Source organism: Podarcis liolepis, assembly GCF_965112155.1.
Source record: "Podarcis liolepis genome assembly, chromosome: Z".
NCBI classification, from domain to species: domain Eukaryota; kingdom Metazoa; phylum Chordata; class Lepidosauria; order Squamata; family Lacertidae; genus Podarcis; species Podarcis liolepis.
The window spans coordinates 37,572,679-37,589,920 of NC_139570.1; the positions used below are offsets into that span (position 1 = coordinate 37,572,679).

Consider the following 17,242-nt stretch of genomic DNA (forward strand, 5'->3'; position numbering starts at 1 on the left):
TTTGCATAGGACAAGATTGGGTCCATAACATCATTCAAGATGCAGTACAGTCACCCTTCAATTCAGTGGCAGCTTGGGGTATGTTTGCATGAGTCTTCGCTCCATCAGTTTGGATGGGTTATGCCTAGTGCAGAGACTCAATCAAATGTACCAGAGATGGGAAATCTCTAGCCTTTTTACTGCTTTCATATTTACTCCATTTTTATCCCGTCCTTCCTCCAAGGGCTGCATTCCCCTCTGTGGGCAATAGGAGGTGGGGCCAGTATGAGAAGCAATCATTGTAATTTTTTTACTTTCGTACAGTAGGCTAGTTTCTACAAACACACTGATCCAACCCTCTCTACCGTCCATCCAAACAAGCAAGCTAGAGGCTTTCTCAGAGTTCACGGGCACAGCCCAGCAAGGCAAACACACTCAAGATGAGTCCCCCACCCCTACACTGCTTGTGGGCTTCTTCTTGGTTCCTGCTGATAGCAGAAGACCTGTGGTCTGGTCCAAGAGAATTATTTTTGTGAGGGGGTTATTTGCAGAAGGCTTGCTTGCAGCAACAGCCAGGAGTGGGTAGCGGATGCATTCCCCTTTGGTTTGAGTGTGTGTATACGCACAAACACACTCCTCCGTTTACATAGACTGGGTTCTTTTATTTTTTGTCTCTGACAATACCATGAATCAATCCCTGGCATCTCCACCCTGGTTTGAAATCCTGGAGAGCCACTGCCAGTCAATGAAGACAGTACTGAAATAGATGGGTCAATGGTCAAACTCTGTTACAAGGCAGTTACAGCTCTCTGTGTACCTATTTGGAAAATGGTAGTCGTAGAGCATAAGGAAATTTTGTCCATGGTATGATTGTTTTCCACCTAGTCATTTTGATACATTGGCACGCTATTTGCAAAATTTAACAATTCCAAAACACAAGCACGCTTTCACTTACACAAGGTTAAATATACTGTCTTCAGCTTTACTTGAGGGTTGATTTCATTGGAAAAAAGCTTATGCCAAATGTGGAGATGGCAGTATTGAATCAGTAGCTCATGTGCTTCTAGCTTGCACCCTTTATAAATATTTGGGGAGTGAAGTTATTACCCCTCTTCTATTGTCTATACCAGGTCACTTATCCATTGCTACTGTGACCTTTCTTCTAGCAGATCAAGATAACCAGGTGACAGCAAAAACTGCAAAAAAAATTTTATCAGGCGCAATTAGAATAAGATCTGTTATTTGATTGTTGATGTAAACCTCCAGAATGTATTTTATATAGTGACGTTTTTACCTCTATCTTGGGTACATTGTATTTTATTTTATTGCTATGGCTAGTGGCCGATGCAAATAAAGATTCTTCTTCTTGATGGTAGAGAATATGCTTTAAATGCAGACAGTGCCAGGTTCAATCCCTAATATATCCAGGTAGGACTGGGAAAAGATTCCATGCCTTAAATCCTGCAGAGCTGCTGCTGGTCAGCGTAGACAGTACTGAGCTGAATGGAATCAATGGTCTGACATAGTATAAAGCATCTTTCTATGTCCTGACCAGTTCTCATTCTCCCTCCCCCCCCCCTCTCTCTGTTCCTAGGGTAATCATGTTCCTAATTAATATTTAACCCCTGAACCAGCCATGTGCTGGGATTATGAGACGTAACCATCACCATCAGTGGCGTCAGATAAAGCATGTGCAAAATCCCAGCAGGATATATATAAAAGACAGGCTGGCAAGCACAATATGACAGAGCAGATGTTTTTCACAGTAGCAGAGGGAATAAACAGAGCAGAGGGATGGCCAAAAAAGCAGGCAGATCTGATGCTAGTTTGCAAGGAGGTTAATTTTTCACATTGTAAAAATAAAGGAAAGGAAAGGAAAGGAAAGGAAAGGAAAGGAAAGGAAAGGAAAGGAAAGGAAAGGAAAGGAAAAAAGGTGGGGTGAAAGGCAGACAATGGAAGGAGTTCGTGAATGACAAACAAAAAGAAGGGGACATAAACCAAAATGTGGCCAATTCACCTTTCAGGATGGATTACCAATCAATTGCCAACTTACATAAAGGAATGACAGGTGATGTCTTTTACACTGTAAAAAGGGGGCAATTTGCAAAGAAGAAGCAGCAGCTGAGAGGGGGGAAAGCTATGGCTCAGTTGTAGAGAATCTGGTTTTCATGCAGAATGTCCCAGACAACTCTAGGCAGGCCTGTGAGAAACCCCTGTCTAAAATCCTAAAGAACTGCTGCCAGTAAATGGAGACAATACTGAGCTACATGGACCCGTTTAACCTGGTATAAGGCACTTTGTTCCCAAGTTAGCAAGTGTATAGACAACTACACATATTTGACCATCTGGCTGGGGATTTGTTTGGAGATGCTCTGAAGCGATAAACACGCACCAGGTGCTATCGTGCTTAATTGGGACTGGCAAGGTGGGGTGGTGGGGTGAAGGAGGTGGACATAAAAATCAGAAACTTGTGACTTCAGGAAGGTTGAATGTACAGGCAACTCCCAATTTATGCAGGGGTTACGTCCTGGAGCCTCGTGTACGTAAGTGAAAATCGCTTTAAGTAGGGAATAACCTCTAAACTCCCATTAGATGCTCTCTCTGCCGCTCTCTCTCCAATCCAGAGCAAAAGTACTGTACCAAATATACAACTTCAACTGGAATTGAAGCTCTAGAGCTGGAAGGAAGCTAGAGGATGAGTGGAAAAGCAGTAGTGGTGGCTGTGCTAGCACACATCAGCTGTTAGGTGGGTCATGCACAATGTATATGGGCCATGCACAAGTCAATCAAATGCAAGTGGGGGATGCCTGTATTTGCATTCCGGTTCATTAAATCAACACGCAATTTAATTTTGGAAGGCCAGGGGACTAGAAACTTTAAAATAAGACGAAAGCCAAGGCCATGGAATACAGAGAGCCTCTTCTTTCTCAATGGCCCCTTTGCTCCTTTAAAAACAAGCCAACCAGCTTCAGGAGCCCAAGCAGAGGCTCACCACTGCCTTTCTGAAACAATTACACTGCCCTACTGACAGCTGAACCTTCCTGCAAGCATGGCTTAAACAAAAACAAGACATTTGAAAGGTGAGCAGAAAATTAAAAGGGTTTACCTACCCTATTATTGCAGAAACAGCTGGAGGAGAGGTATTACTCTTGAGTTCTCGCACATTCACCACCTGAGGGACATTCTTCAAAGTTGATTCAGTTAAGGAAGCACTCGCAGCTTTAAACATAATGATAATAAAGAGACATGCTAATGGTTAAAATAATCTATGATTAACCAGACGGGGTTAAGAGGCTGCATATTCAGAGAAAGAGCACCCACTTTGCATGCAGAAGGCCCCGGGTTCAACCCATGGCAATAAAGTTGTGTTCATTCTTAGACTGCCAGACTGTCTTGTTTTGAGTGTATGTAAGCTGCTCTAGGAGCCTTTCTGGCCGAAGAGCAGAGCACAAATGTTCTAAATAAAAATAAATATACAGTGGTGCCTCGCAAGACGAAATTAATCCGTTCCACGAGCCTCTTCGTCTAGCGGTTTTTTCGTCTTGCGAAGCAACCCTATTAGTGGTTTAGCGGATTAGCGCTATTAGCGGCTATTAAAGGCTTAGCGGCTATTAAAGGCTTAGCGGATTAGTGGCTAAAAGGCTATTAGCGGCTATTAAAGGCTTAGCGGATTAGCGACTAAATGGCTATTAGCGGCTTAGCAGCTTAGAAAAAGGGGGGGAAAGCGGGGAAAAAATCGGAACACTTCCAAGACGTTTTCATCTTGCAAAGCAAGCCCATAGGGAAAATCGTCTTGCGAAGCAGCTCAAAAACGGAAAACCCTTTTGTCTAGCGGGTTTTCCGGCTTGCGAGGCATTTGTCTTGCGGGGCACCACTGTAACTGAGATTCAGAGGTGCACTGCCTCCAACAGAGGGATGGCTAGTAGCCATCAAAGGCCACAGCAAAAAAATGCTGAAGTGCACACAATTGTAATAATCTGCCCATACGTTTGGGCCCTTCGGTGGCATCACCTCTTGAGACCCAGTAACCTCTTTCAGAGACTGACTTCCCAGGGGTGAGGATTGCAATCAGGGTCTTGAAATCATCTGTTATTGGCTTCTTAGAACATTCTTCAGTAAAATAATGATTTGGGACCACGTGATTCCCCTGTAAGCCTTGCCGAAATGTACTCTGCACAAGGGTAATGGTATCTGCCAGACTGCAATGTTCTTCTTATTGGTATATGATTGTTACAGTTGTGTGCCCGTCAGCAATTTTGTGTGTGGTTGTTATATGGTGCTGTGCTCTTTGCATATGATTTTTACGTAGCAGCCATTGATAGCCTCGCCCTTCATGAATTTATCTAATCCACACAAGTGGGGCAGAGCATTGTTTAGGAGTGGAAGAAGGCTGTGCACTCTCATTCCCTTCACATGCTGAGCTGGTTTGGAAGATGACCAAGTGACCAATGAGACTCTATTGAAGTATTTTCTGAACCAACCCCTCTCTTTCAGTCATGATTAAACCGCCTCTTTTTCGTTTGCTTTCATCAATGGCGTGAAAAACTTCTCAAGAAAAACCGGAGTTAAAAAGTGAGATGTGCAAAAAGGTAAAGATAAAGGACCCCTGACCATTAAGTACAGTCACGAACAACTCTGGGGTTGCAGTGCTCATCTCGCTTTACAGGCCGAGGGAGCCGGCGTTTGTCTGCAGACAGTTTTTCTGGGTCATGTGGCCAGCATGACTAAGCCGCTTCTGGTGAAACCAGAGCAGCTCACGGAAACACCGTTTACCTTCCTGCTGGAGCGGTACCTATTTATCTACTTGCACTTTTTTGGGGTGCTCTCGAACTGCTAGGTTGGCAGGAGCTGGGACCGAGCAACGGGAGCTCACCCCGTCACGGGGATTTGAACCACCGACCTCTTGATCAGCAAGCCCGAGAGGCTTAGTGGTTTAGACCACAGCACCACCTATGTTCCTTTGAGGAGATGTGCAGAGTCTACACAATCATTAGCAAACCCAAATCGATACCTGGTCAAAGTGTGAGGTTTACCTGGGTTCTGGGTAGCCATCTGTCTCCGCAATGCTGCCTCTGCTGCTGCCTGGGGTGCTGGGAGGCCAGTGGAGGGAGCGGGGGCTCCGTGCTTCACTGTCTTTGTTGCCAGCATTGTGCTGTCTGCCCCTTGGGGGATGATTCTGGGCATGGCTACTGGAATGGGGTGGGAGATTGTTAAGTTACTATAAACAGAAGAGAATCAAACATCTTGTAAACATCATGTAAGGTTCTACACTGAGTCAGGAATAATTAGCTGCCCAAATATAAGATGGGGGCACCTAGCTTTCCAGTACTACATGTGAAATGGATCTAGGGGTCTTAGTAGATCACAAGCTTAGCATGAGCCAACAGTGCAATGCAGCAGCAAAAAAAGCTAATCCAATTCTAGGCTGCATCAACAGAAGTATAGTGTCCAGATCAAGGGAAATAACCAGTTCCACTCTGCCTTGGTCAGACCCAGCTACAGGACTGTGTCCAGTTCTTGGCCACACAGTTTAAGATGAATACTGAGAAACTGGAACATGTGCAACCAAGATGATCAAGGCTTTGGAAACCAAGCTTTTGGGATGAATGGTTTAGGGAATTGGGTATTTTTAGCCTGGATAAGAGGAGACTGATGGGAGATATGATAGCCATCTTCAAATATCTTAAAATAACTGTAAACAAGTAAAAATGCTAGCAGGATTAAGGTAAATTCAACAGTATAATGTATAATAAAGAAATATAATGGGGGGGAGAGAATTAAACTAAATGGTTTTGTCAGACTATGCAGAAATTATGGGAAAATTAAAAGAAGCATGGAAGGGGAAAGAAAGATGGGTTTTAGTTTCCTTCTCCTTTCCTCCCTTTGAAGTATCAGACTCTGCTGTTCCATACCACAAACTGCTCTTGAAGGACCCTTTCAAAAACAGTTTGCTAGACAGCTGGGGAGGCTGCTATTTCAGAGTCTTAAGTCCACAGCACCCATATGAAATCAGTTCTGTGGTTATCTGGTTCTGGGCCAAGGGCTTTGAGGCCCTGTGTGCATTTTTTTTTTTAAAATATTGCAACGATATGAGACCAAAACAGAAAGCAAAGGGTCCTCTGAGAACCCGTACAGTAATAATCAGAATTTACACAAAAGGGTCCTATCTTCGCAACAGCTCATCACAATTTCCACTTCCATTCCCAAAGGATGTGTTAATCCGTTAACGTTATTAGTTCTGCCTCCCAAGAGGCTTTCCTCAACCATACTATCGTGTGTAGTGGCCCATTATGAATTTCCAGCGCTTTGCAATGTTTCCTGCCATAAACAGATTTTTAATAAGGGCTTCATGGCTGCGTATGTCAAAGTTGGCTAAGTATACCTGAAGGAGCGTCTCCACCCCCATTGTTCTACCTGGACATTGAGGTCCAGCGCCGAGGGCCTTCTGGCGGTTCCCTCACTGCAAGAAGTGAGGTTACAGGGAACCACGCAGAGGGCCTTCTCAGTAGTGGCACCCGCCCTGTGGAACGCTCTCCCACCAGATGTCAAAGAGAACAACAACTACCAGACTTTCAGAAGACATCTGAAGGCAGCTTCCTGCTGTCCCCGGACCTCTTTTGAAGCAAGGGGCGGCGGGGAGAAGCGATCTTCTCCCCGCAGCCCCAGGTCCGGGGACAGCAGGAAGCGCTGCGCTTCCCGCTGTCCCCGGACCTCTTTTGAAGCAAGGGGCGGCGGGGAGAAGCGATCTTCTCCCCGCAGCCCCAGGTCCGGGGACAGCGGGAAGCGCAGTGCATCTTCCCCGCTGTCCCCGGACCTCTTTTGAAGCAAGGGGTGGCGGGGAGAAGCGATCTTCTCCCTGCAGCCCCAAGTCCGGGGACAGCGGGGAAGACGCGCTGCGCTTCCCGCTGTCCCCGGAGCTTGCGGGGCAAGCTTCGTTTTGCGAAGCAAGCCCATAGGGAAATTCGTCTTGCGAGGCAACTCGAAAACGAAACCTTTCGTTTTGCGAGTTTTTCATCTCGCGAGGCATTCGTCTTGCGGGGCACCACTGTATTTTATTTTTCCTATTAGTAATTAATTTTCACCAGAAATATAAAACTATTTGAATAAAGTATATGGACTTTGTTGGCATTATTATTACTATTATTATTAACTTTGGTTTTATTATTAATTTTTATTATCATCTCCCTTTTTCTTTTTTGATCTTACTGTTATTGGCATGTTTACCCCAGTATTGGATTATTCAGATTATTAATGGATTTTCCTGAACACATGCTTCTCCTGGTTGGAATAAGACATCATCATCATCATCATCATTATTATTATTATTGATTTCTCTGTGAGAGGGAACATTTACATGTATTTAACTGGCAAGACATGATTTCTGATTTCAAGCTCAATATAGAAGGTAAAGTTATAGATAATCCGAAAGATATAAGAAAACATTTTGTAAGATTTTATGCAAAACTATACTGAGCCAAGGGACAGGGGTGGCACTGTGGTCTAAACCACAGAGCGTAGGGCTTGCTGATCAGAAGGTTGGCGGTTCGAATCCCCGCGATGGGGTGAGCTCCCGTTGCTCGGTCCCAGCTCCTGCTAACCTAGCAGTTCAAAAGCACAAAGTGCAAGTAGATAAATAGGTACCACTCCGGCGGGAAGGTAAACGGCGTTTCCGTGTGCTGCTCTGGTTCGCCAGAAGCGGCTTAGTCATGCTGGCCACATGACCTGGAAGCTGTACGCCGGCTCCCTCAGCCAGTAAAGTTAGATGAACGCCGCAACCTCAGAGTCCGCAACTCTGATTTGGAATAGATTTGGAATAATAGAGAAGATGCAAGGGGGGGAAGTTAACATAGGGACCCACAAAGGGGAAGAAGGAAGTCCAGGGGAATCGACGGAATTCTCTTTCCGTTTTGGTTGTTTGACAATTGTTCGTATATTTCAAAATCTGAATGAATGAATGAATGAATGAATAAATAAATAAATAAAGCCTTTACCAATCAGATGTTTGAGATGACATCTCCCATTAACCCTTGCCAGAAAGGCCTGGAACTGCCATGCAAGGAACTGGGGACTCTCTGAGGTCAATACCCCAGGGCCAGTCAATTGCTATCAACCTAACCTACCACACTGGGTTTTTGTGAAGATATACAGTAGCACCTTGGTTGTCGAGCGCCTTGGTACTCGTCCAATTTGGTTCCCGAATGCTGCTGCAAACCAGGAAGTGAGTGTTCCAGTTTGCGAATGTTCTTTGGAAGCCGAGCATTCGACGGAGCTCCCGCAGCTTCCAACTGGCTGTAGGAACTTCTTACAGCCAATTGGAAGCTACGCCTTGGTTTCCGAACATTTTGGAAGTCGAATGAATTTCCAGAACGGATTCCGCTCGACTTCCAAGGTACCACTGTAGTAGGGAGAAGGAAACCATGTTTGCTGCCCTAAGCTTGTTAGAAGAAGGGCAGCATAATAGTGAAACAACAACAAATGCTGCAGTTTGCTCCCTCCCAGACCCTGCAGCTCAGAAACTCAGTAAGTCAGAATACTGAGGCCCAGAAGCAAAGAGGTTGAGCAATTTTCAGCAAAATGAGCAAAAGAATGTGTGAAGCATTAGGTTGAGGATGAGTCAGTGGAGAATTTGGGTTTCTTGGCATAAAGCGTCCATGTTTTCAGCAAAAGAGATTCCAATCATGAAAACATAGGAAAACTAATATACTTCATCTGACTAATCGTCCACCTTAACTCAGCTAAGCATTGAGACAACTCAATTCAGCATCTAGTCATCTCTTCTTCTTCTTTTTTAAATACATTTTTATTAATTTTCTTTAGCATAAATCAAACAAACTAAACAAATACAATAAAGTTCCATAATCTTATACCCACTTGTTTTTTCATTGCTCTACTGAGCACGGACTTCCCTCCCTCCCTCCCTCCCTCCCTCCCTCCCTCCCTCCAGCAGGTTTTCATTTTTACACTTTACACTTTCCTTTTCTGCAGTTTATTGTAATCCTGCTACAATTTTTAGATTTCTACAATTGTTTCCCCAGCATCTAGTCTTCTCAACTCAACTTAGCACCTGGTCTCCCAACAAAACTGACAAACAAAAATCCTGCAAAATGAAACACAAAATGAGAAAGATGTGCATTCTATAGTCTACTCACTCAAAGTGCCCATTGGGATGTGGGGTTTGCCATGAGGGAGGGGCTGTATCATTAGACCAGGCTGAATTGAGGGGGTTCGGACAACGGGGGCATGCCGGGGAACTTGGATTGGGGCAACCTCCTCTTCCTCTGGATCTGCGGCTTGAACATCCTCATTCTCCAGGGACTGGGCAATGGAAGACGTGGAGCTAACATCATCCAAATCTTCATCGTATCTCAAGGACAGGAAGGCTGACTGGGAGAGGTTGGCTGAAATCATAAGGCAAAGAGGGGATGAGAGCAACAGGAAGCCTTCCTGATTTGGAAGCTTATACAGTGGCTTTGAGGGGGTGGGTGGTATTTCAGAAGGAAGAGTCATGGAACAAGATGTGACGGGATATTGGCACTCTGATATCTTGAGGTGCCTTTGCTCTGACCTAGCAACCCCAAGATTAAAATTGGCTTAGACTGCGTACATTGCCAATACATTTAAAGCACATAGCTTCCCCCAAAGAATCATGGGACCTGTAGCTTAAGGCTGCGGAGAATTCTAGCTCCAAGGGGTAAACCATAGTTCCCATGCTGCTTTGTGGGAGGGTGCATGTTTAAAATGTATAGTGTGAAAGCAGCTTTAGATTAATTTAAAATGGAACCAAGCACTTGGAAACAAGAGGGAGGCAACAGCATACTCAAGCAAATCCCAAGGATTGGAGAAGGACAAAAACAACAACACCCCAACAACTCCCAAAGGGGAGCCCCTCCAAAAAGCAGGCCAATGAAGACCAAGCATGGTCAGTGGAGCTACAGAATGCCAAGTTGTCAATTAAAAAAGAAATATACAAAATGTGTTGGATAGTGAATTGGTCTGATAGAGCCCCTTACAGCTAGTAGAGGAGGAAGGCATGGCTACCCTGAACAGAAGGACCCTTTGAAGAGGAGAGGAATATATTGCAATGCTTTGCAGCTGGCTCCACCTAATGGCAAAGGCAGGTTATTGTGTGTGTCTGTGTGTCAGGGGGAGCAGACAGTTGGAAAAACAACTTTGCCAAGTGATGAAGTTATTTTCAAGTCCCAGAGGATACCTGGTGCAGTTGTCCTTACGGGCGGCACCTTCCTCTTAGAAAGCAAATTCCTCAGCTGGGCCTGCTTCACAGGGGACAGTTTGGCTAGAAGAGAAGCAAGAAGCGTGATTATTTATCAAGCACTGCCAGTATGGACCCTTATAATCCTGCAGACATTCAGTTTCAATTGCAAATCCTTACATCCATTTAAAAAAAAAAGACAAGGTTTCTAGCCAACTGAGTTCTAGAGCAGATCCATTTAAAAATAGTGGACTGAAGTAAGTCATGCCCTACTATTTCAATACATTTACTCTGAGCAGGAGTAAATTAAATGTTAGGAGATACCAACTTGCTAGTTACACATAGTGCAGCTTTTTGAACTCAGTTTCCCAGATGTACTGGGAACACTTTATCAAATTAACCTGAAAGCCAGCCCATGGATTTGAAACCAGTAGCAACCACCATGGACTCCCTCCTCCACTGAGAACAGCTTCCCTCAACTTGGCACCCTCTGTAGGTTTTGGACTGCAAGTCCCGCCAGCACCAGCATGCTTTTGTAGTCCATAACACTCACTGAAAAGGTGGCCATAGGCAATTCTCTATTTTAGGATTAAATAAGATTATAATATTTGATATAAGAGAATGGTTGCAAAGTGAAACAAGTTACGCATGCTAGCCTTGTAGCTCTCTTTGTATGAAGTATTTGTAACAGTTAATCATAAAAAATAAAATACGGATGAAAAATTATTCTTGGGGGGGGCGGGGCGGGGCGGGTTGTATGTAATGTTAGACCTACTCAGAGTAGATCCTCGGAAATTAATGAACATGACTAACTTGGGTCCACTCCAAGTAGAATTTAGCTGCATACAATGTTTTGTTCATTTCCTCCTTTGCTTTATTACATCACCATCAAACCAGAAAAACGAATCCTCATCAGTCACCCGGCCCAGTCTTAAATATGCTGGTAGAATCTTGATGGTGGATTTCTGAAACCTTGTGAAGTTAGGGTTTTGTTTTTGTTTTTTTACTTCACACTTAGCACACAAAAGCAGTTGTTTTATGGACAATACTGTAGCTGCTCCATCTACATTTTTATTGCTGTGACTATATTCTAACTTGCTTTATAGCTTCACTATGCAGGAAAAAAACAGGGTTGAGGCTCGAAGAAGCGACTCAAGCCAGACAATTTTTTTATTATTATTTCATACAGTGGTTGGGTTCACATGTTAACACTAAGACAAACCATGGTTTAGCATGAACATGCTGGCTCCTGCAGAGCAGACCACAGTTGCTTTGCCAGTCTCTTTGGGTCAGTTTGGTAGAGCAACTAAGCCAAGGGCTGGCTCAGATTGCATTCTGAGCCCAGGATTGCGATTTGGGATGCTCCTCCTTTACCACAATCAATAGCCAAGGTGCCACACTATGCTGAGCTAAAAGGGGAGGAGTGGAACAGGTGTGAGCTCCTCCCTGGGATCCAGCATGCTGGTTGGGACTGATGGGAGTTGTAGTTCAACAACATCTGGAGGGCCATAAGGTTCTCCACACCCATCGTAAGTCATAGTGTGGTTTACTGTGATGTACAAAACCTTGATAAATTATTATACAGTAATCAAGACCTATTATTATCTCTGTGCAAAGAGTCCCCTAAAGTGTGCTTGTTACACAGAAAACAAACCCACACACATTAGCACTACACAAGGACATGACAACAGACCAATGTAGTCACTACCTGGTGATTTTGAAGTTCTGGTGGAAGGTTGAAGAGTAGCTTTTGTCAAGGCGTTACTTAGGCTCTCCAGCTCACTGTCAAGGCTGAGTTGATGAGAGTAAGAAAAGCGGCAGGGATGGAAAGGAAAAAAGAAAAAGCCAGGCATCAGTCAGACCCTATTTACTGTTTCTGAAGAACTCAAAAAGCACAACTAACGTCAGATTCTTGGCACAGCAACAAGCCATGGCAGAAACGTGGTCTCAGCAACTTAAAATTAGCTAAAGGCAAAACTAAAATATTTATGGGGATGAACCCAACATTAGTTCTACTTAAGAGTATACCCATCAAAATTAATGGACATGGCTGATTTCAATAGCTCTACTTGGAAAGCAGCTTGGCTGAATACCAATTTTAGCTCAATTTTTATACACTGCAATACGATTTTAGTTCATATACAAACCAGGGGCATCTGCAGCAACGCTTATCAAAGCTCTTCCTCGGATGATGGAAAAGAAACTGAAGCAAAAATTGTAATACTATGATGAGGTGCAGAGGAAGATACTAAGTTGCCAATGCATCTTACCTATTTGCTTACTGACACTTAGAAGAGGAAAAATATGTCCGTATTTTATTTAACAACAATATAGCACTTAATTGTAAATGGAACCTCTAAGTGGCTTACAAAAAGTAAAGGAAAAACAATAAAATCACCTGGTTCGAATCTATATATATATATATATATATATATATATATATATATATATATATATGGGGTGTGGGTGTGTGTACACCCACCCACCCACCCACCCCATGATTGTAATAAATAAAACCTTAAAGCAGTTTACAATAAATAGTAAAATTAGCAACACAAAACCAGAAACAAATTTTAAAACCTTTTAAAAGAAATAACATTAGCAATTAAAAAGAGATTAAAGCATGTCAACATCTGTACATTTGGAGATGCTTGCCTTATGAAAGACAAGATTGTGGATTTTAAATATTTTTTTAATTCCTGTTTCTATGTGTCTGGACAAGCTTACTAAAAAAAAAAAAAAGGCACTGAAAAGGGAATAGTGAAGGCACCTGTCTGGTGTCTTTAAACAAGAAGTTCCAAAGTGATAGGACAGCATCCTCCTGTGATGGTTAGTAGGAAAAGAAGGCTCCACTGCACTTGTGGGAAGCAGGTTAGGCCAGTGGTTCTCAACCAGTGTGCTGTGACACCCTGGGGTGCCTTGAATAACAGTCAGGAGAAACACTGGCCTCTGGCCTCTCTCATCTCTGCCTCCCAAAAACTTGCACAGCTGTTTGTTGCAGCAGCCCAGGCTACAAAGCTCTCCAGGCAAATGGTGCCTCTGGGGCTGGCCAAGGGGTGGAGCTGGTTGCCAGGAGCTGAAGTGGCCTCAGCCAGCCAGCCCTTGCTGTTGGGAATTGTACCATTGTACCATTGTAATGTGTAATGTGGAGAGTGGTCTGGGAGCTGCCCGGTCAGGGAAAAAACCATGCTGTCCAGGGTTGTAAAGACTGCGGAGAGAATAATTGGGTGCACTCTTCCCACCTTGGATCAAATCTATGCTTCCAAGTGCCATAAGAAAGCTGCAGAGATAGCGCAGGATAGTGTGCACCCCGGAAATGATCTCTTTCAGCTTCTGCCTTCTGGAAGAAGGTACAGGATTATAAAGACTCGGACTAGCCGCCTGAGAAACAGTTTCTACGCAAATGTGATTTTGGTTTTAAATGCATTGTAAGGAGTCTGTATGGGAGTATATTGTATTTAAAAATGGGGCATCAGAGTTTTTAGGGGGCTAACCAGGTTGAGATAGCTGGGATAGCAGACTTGTTGGGTTTTGAATGTCTTATGTAGATTTTTCAATTTCGTTGTTCTGTATGGGACAATGACAATAAAGAGTATCGTATCGTATTGTATCTAGAGACAAGTGGGAGGCTGCGGGGGGGGGGGGAGTTCAGAGACTAGGGGCAGTGGTGGCAGCTGCCTGGAGGACTCCCAAGGAGAGGGGAGAGGAGAGGAGGCTGAAGGAACACTCCACAAGGATGAGTGTTTTGGGAAAGAGGATGCTAGCCCTTCAGGCAAGGGGTGACATAACTGGGCTCCTGAGCCCCACAGGGGTGCTGCAGAAAGAACGTAGTTGGTCAAGGCAGCCGTGGACTCAAAAAGGTTGAAAACCTCTAGGTTAGGGGATACAGGACAGGCCACATGGCATGCACACACTGAGCTCTGTCCTTCAACAGAGGGAAATGGGGGCTGCTACCATGGCTGCCCCCACATCCAAGCATCCAAAGTCTGAAACAACCACAGTTTTCCCATAAATAGAGCTGCATCTGTGAGCATTTACTGTTTTATATTTTTTTAAAAAAACAGTAGGGAATCTTTGATCCTCAAGATGTTCTGAACAATGACTCCCACCACACCTGGGCTATTGGCCAGGGGTGGATGGTAGCTGTAGTTCAACCACATTTGGAGGGCCAAAGGTCCCCCACCATCTGTTTTATAAGAACTCTTTATGTAGGCTGGCTTCCAGTGAACTCAGCTACTGTAAATATTGAGTAGAGAGGGACCATTTTTTAGCTCAAAGCTCTTAACCACTATGCTATTCTATTTAGACATTGAAGTACATATGGAGAAAGAAAAGCAAGCAACTCACAGGAAACTAGTGTTTACAGGCATGTTCCTTTGAGGAAAACTAAACTGTCCAGCAGGACAAGAAGATCCACCTGCATTATCAGTTACAAGAGGTTGGATTCCAAGTTCCGTAAGTGGAATCTGCCCATGGAATTGACTTTTCCATCTCCTTCCCCTCTAACTTGAGTCCCTTACCCACCATAAAACCTGCCGTGATATGTTCTTCTTTGTGGGGAGGGGACTCCCATAGTATAAAATGTGGTACTTGGGGATGGGGAAGTTGGTGGTGAAATTTGAGCCCTGGGCAGAGGTAAGCACCTTCTAGACATGTAAACACGTACGAATGTACTCAGTATAAAGGATGGTGGGATACAGTTTCTAACAGAATCCACGGACTAAAAGTCACCGTTATTCAAACTGAACAGAGGAAAAGATTTTCAGAAAATGTTTACTCAATGATATTAAACACACACACAAAGCTGGATGGGGCTGGTGATGGGTTGGAGGAATGTGGGGATGGTGGGGGTGGAACATAGTTCAACACACGTATCTGTTTCAGTCCACAACCCTTGAAAGCTCAAAAGCCTACTTAGTTTGTCCCACTGCCAAGTTCTCTGTTATTCATAGCACCCTTTGGGGCTTAAAGCACTAGATACACGCTGTTTAAAAAAAGTATGTATACACACTCACACACACAAGCTTTCCATTCCATCTAGACCCAAACACAAGGAAGGAAGGAAAATGTGGCTTACATAGAACATTAGACCCATTGAAATTAACAGACATGACCAACATAGATCCATTAATTTCAATGGATTGTGTTCAACTCAAATAGTAAACCTCTTGAAATTAATGGGCCTAACTTAGTAATCTTCATTCTTTTCAGTGTCTACGCTGAGAAAAAGCTTAGTTTGGACACACAATGCTCCTTCTTTGGCAAAGCTTTGGACCCAGCACTCAGACAAACCAATGCACTGCAGAGTGGGAAAGCAAAGCTGCTTGGGGGGTTTCTTGAGCAATGCTCACCTTTGTATGCTGCTGCTGGAAGAGGTGGTAGTAGATAGGCTCCACCGTGGCGTCTGATTGTACAAGCGGAGCTCCTGCAGGCTGCCCACCAAATTCTTCAGCCGTTTCAGCTGCTGGTCAATAATCTCCCGGTTATTGGTGAGGGCGTTGAAGAGAGTCTCGCGCTCAGGTACCAGTAAGTGCCTATTTGGAAAAGGAAAAACCAGAAACCAAATTTCAAAAGGGAGAGAAAGAGAGAGGCAAAAGAACAGAGAAAAATACAACAAAACAATGCAAACATTTAAAGAATGTCATATATTAAAACAGTTAAAAGGAGTACCAACACAAATGCAGATTGTAAATGGTAGGCCAGAGAATACCGCTTCAAATCTCTGCAGATGGAGACCGCAGGAAGGGAGTGCTCGTGTCCTTGAATGCTGCTTATCGGTTTTCTACAGCCATCTGGTTGGCCACCGTGAGAACAGGATGGACCATTGGCATAAACCAGAAGGGCTTTTCTTATAAGAACTGGGGTTTCGTTTCGTTTTATGATACCATCAAATTGTAGAACTGAGGAACTGGAAGGGACCCAGAGGGTCATCTGGTCCAGCTCCCTGCAATGCAAGAATCTCAACCCAGTCAGTCCCCTCATCCAACTTGAAACCGGAAACCGGACTCTGCTTAGCTTTGAAAATGTGCCAGCAGTTTTACTGCTGCACCAACTGGCATTTGTTATCATGCTAGATATTTGTGTTTTTATGTTGCAAACCGCACTATGATATTTGAAGACACTTGGCTTTTTGAGTATGACTTAGCTAAGAAGTAAGCTTGAAAACTCACTTCTGCTTTTTTTGCTGTTCCAGGTGCCGATCCCACTCCAAATCCAGGACATCATTCACATCCTGAACAGCAAATTTCACGTACTGGTGTAAGCGCCGGATTTCCTGCCCAGAAAAAAGAGGGTGGGGAATTTAGAATCATTTTTAATCCACTCAGGACACTATACAAGTGTGTGTGTGTGTGTGTGTGTGTTTTGTGTGTGTGGTGTGTTTCAGAAATTATTAAGATTATCAAGAGTTTACAACCATACTGATTTGGTTTCCTTCTGTGGTTAATAACAGACTGTGATCTATCTAGATTTCAATGAGGCTTCCAGCACCCAGTTGAGGAAAGGTTGGGCAGGATGAATAAATAACCAAAGAATCAGTGCAAACAACCTTAGAGAAGGCATTTATTTTAAAACATTTATATCTTCTCTGACCCGGCTTTAGCCTTACTGGTGATTGGGCAGCCTGAGGATACTAAAATAGTCCAATCAGAAACTTGTAGCTTCACATCTGGAACTAGCCAATCACTGGAAGACACTGGAGCTTTTGGAGAAAGGCACGTTGGCTGGGATTTGGGGAAAAGCATTGTTAGAGGGCTTGACATACCATAGTAGAGTACAAAGCAGTTTGCAGAAATAAAGGATGAATTTGAGAAAATCAGGGTGTCTTTCTTGATTTATGTAAACCAGAGCTGCCCTCCCTGAGCCTGCACCTCACTCTGCTGCATGCCTAGACCTGTCTCAAGCCTAACACACAGTGGTGCCAGGAGGGCAAAGTGAACCTTCAAGCATTTTGTATACTGAAAAGGGTTATTTAATAATGGAAGTGGTTTCAAGAAAATGGGGCCAAAGTGGAAAGGGCTGTTGCTGTTCATGGGCTCCAAAGAGGCATCTGAT

General features: G+C 44.0%; 1 protein-coding gene and 1 long non-coding RNA gene across 16 annotated transcripts in view; one reads left to right on the forward strand and one right to left on the reverse strand.

Moving 5' to 3' along the window:
• Positions 1-17,242, reverse strand: part of NUP214 (nucleoporin 214) — an 80,662-nt gene that overhangs the window by 37,623 nt on the left and 25,797 nt on the right. For 5 of the 15 annotated variants that reach the window (XM_083485489.1, XM_083485483.1, XM_083485486.1 and 2 more), the window contains exons 18-24: positions 16,360-16,463; positions 15,541-15,723; positions 11,898-11,980; positions 10,190-10,273; positions 9,129-9,377; positions 5,013-5,168; positions 3,090-3,198 (exon numbers count right to left, since the gene is read on the reverse strand). In XM_083485489.1, coding sequence (XP_083341615.1) covers positions 3,090-3,198; positions 5,013-5,168; positions 9,129-9,377; positions 10,190-10,273; positions 11,898-11,980; positions 15,541-15,723; positions 16,360-16,463 — 968 coding nt within the window. The remainder of the gene's footprint in view (positions 1-3,089; positions 3,199-5,012; positions 5,169-9,128; positions 9,378-10,189; positions 10,274-11,897; positions 11,981-15,540; positions 15,724-16,359; positions 16,464-17,242) is intronic. The other 10 variants (XM_083485484.1, XM_083485488.1, XM_083485477.1 and 7 more) reach the window with 3 other exon arrangements.
• Positions 15,571-17,006, forward strand: LOC310698474. Its single transcript, XR_014521545.1, has 2 exons — positions 15,571-15,709; positions 16,383-17,006. It is a non-coding gene; the product is annotated as an uncharacterized lncRNA (long non-coding RNA).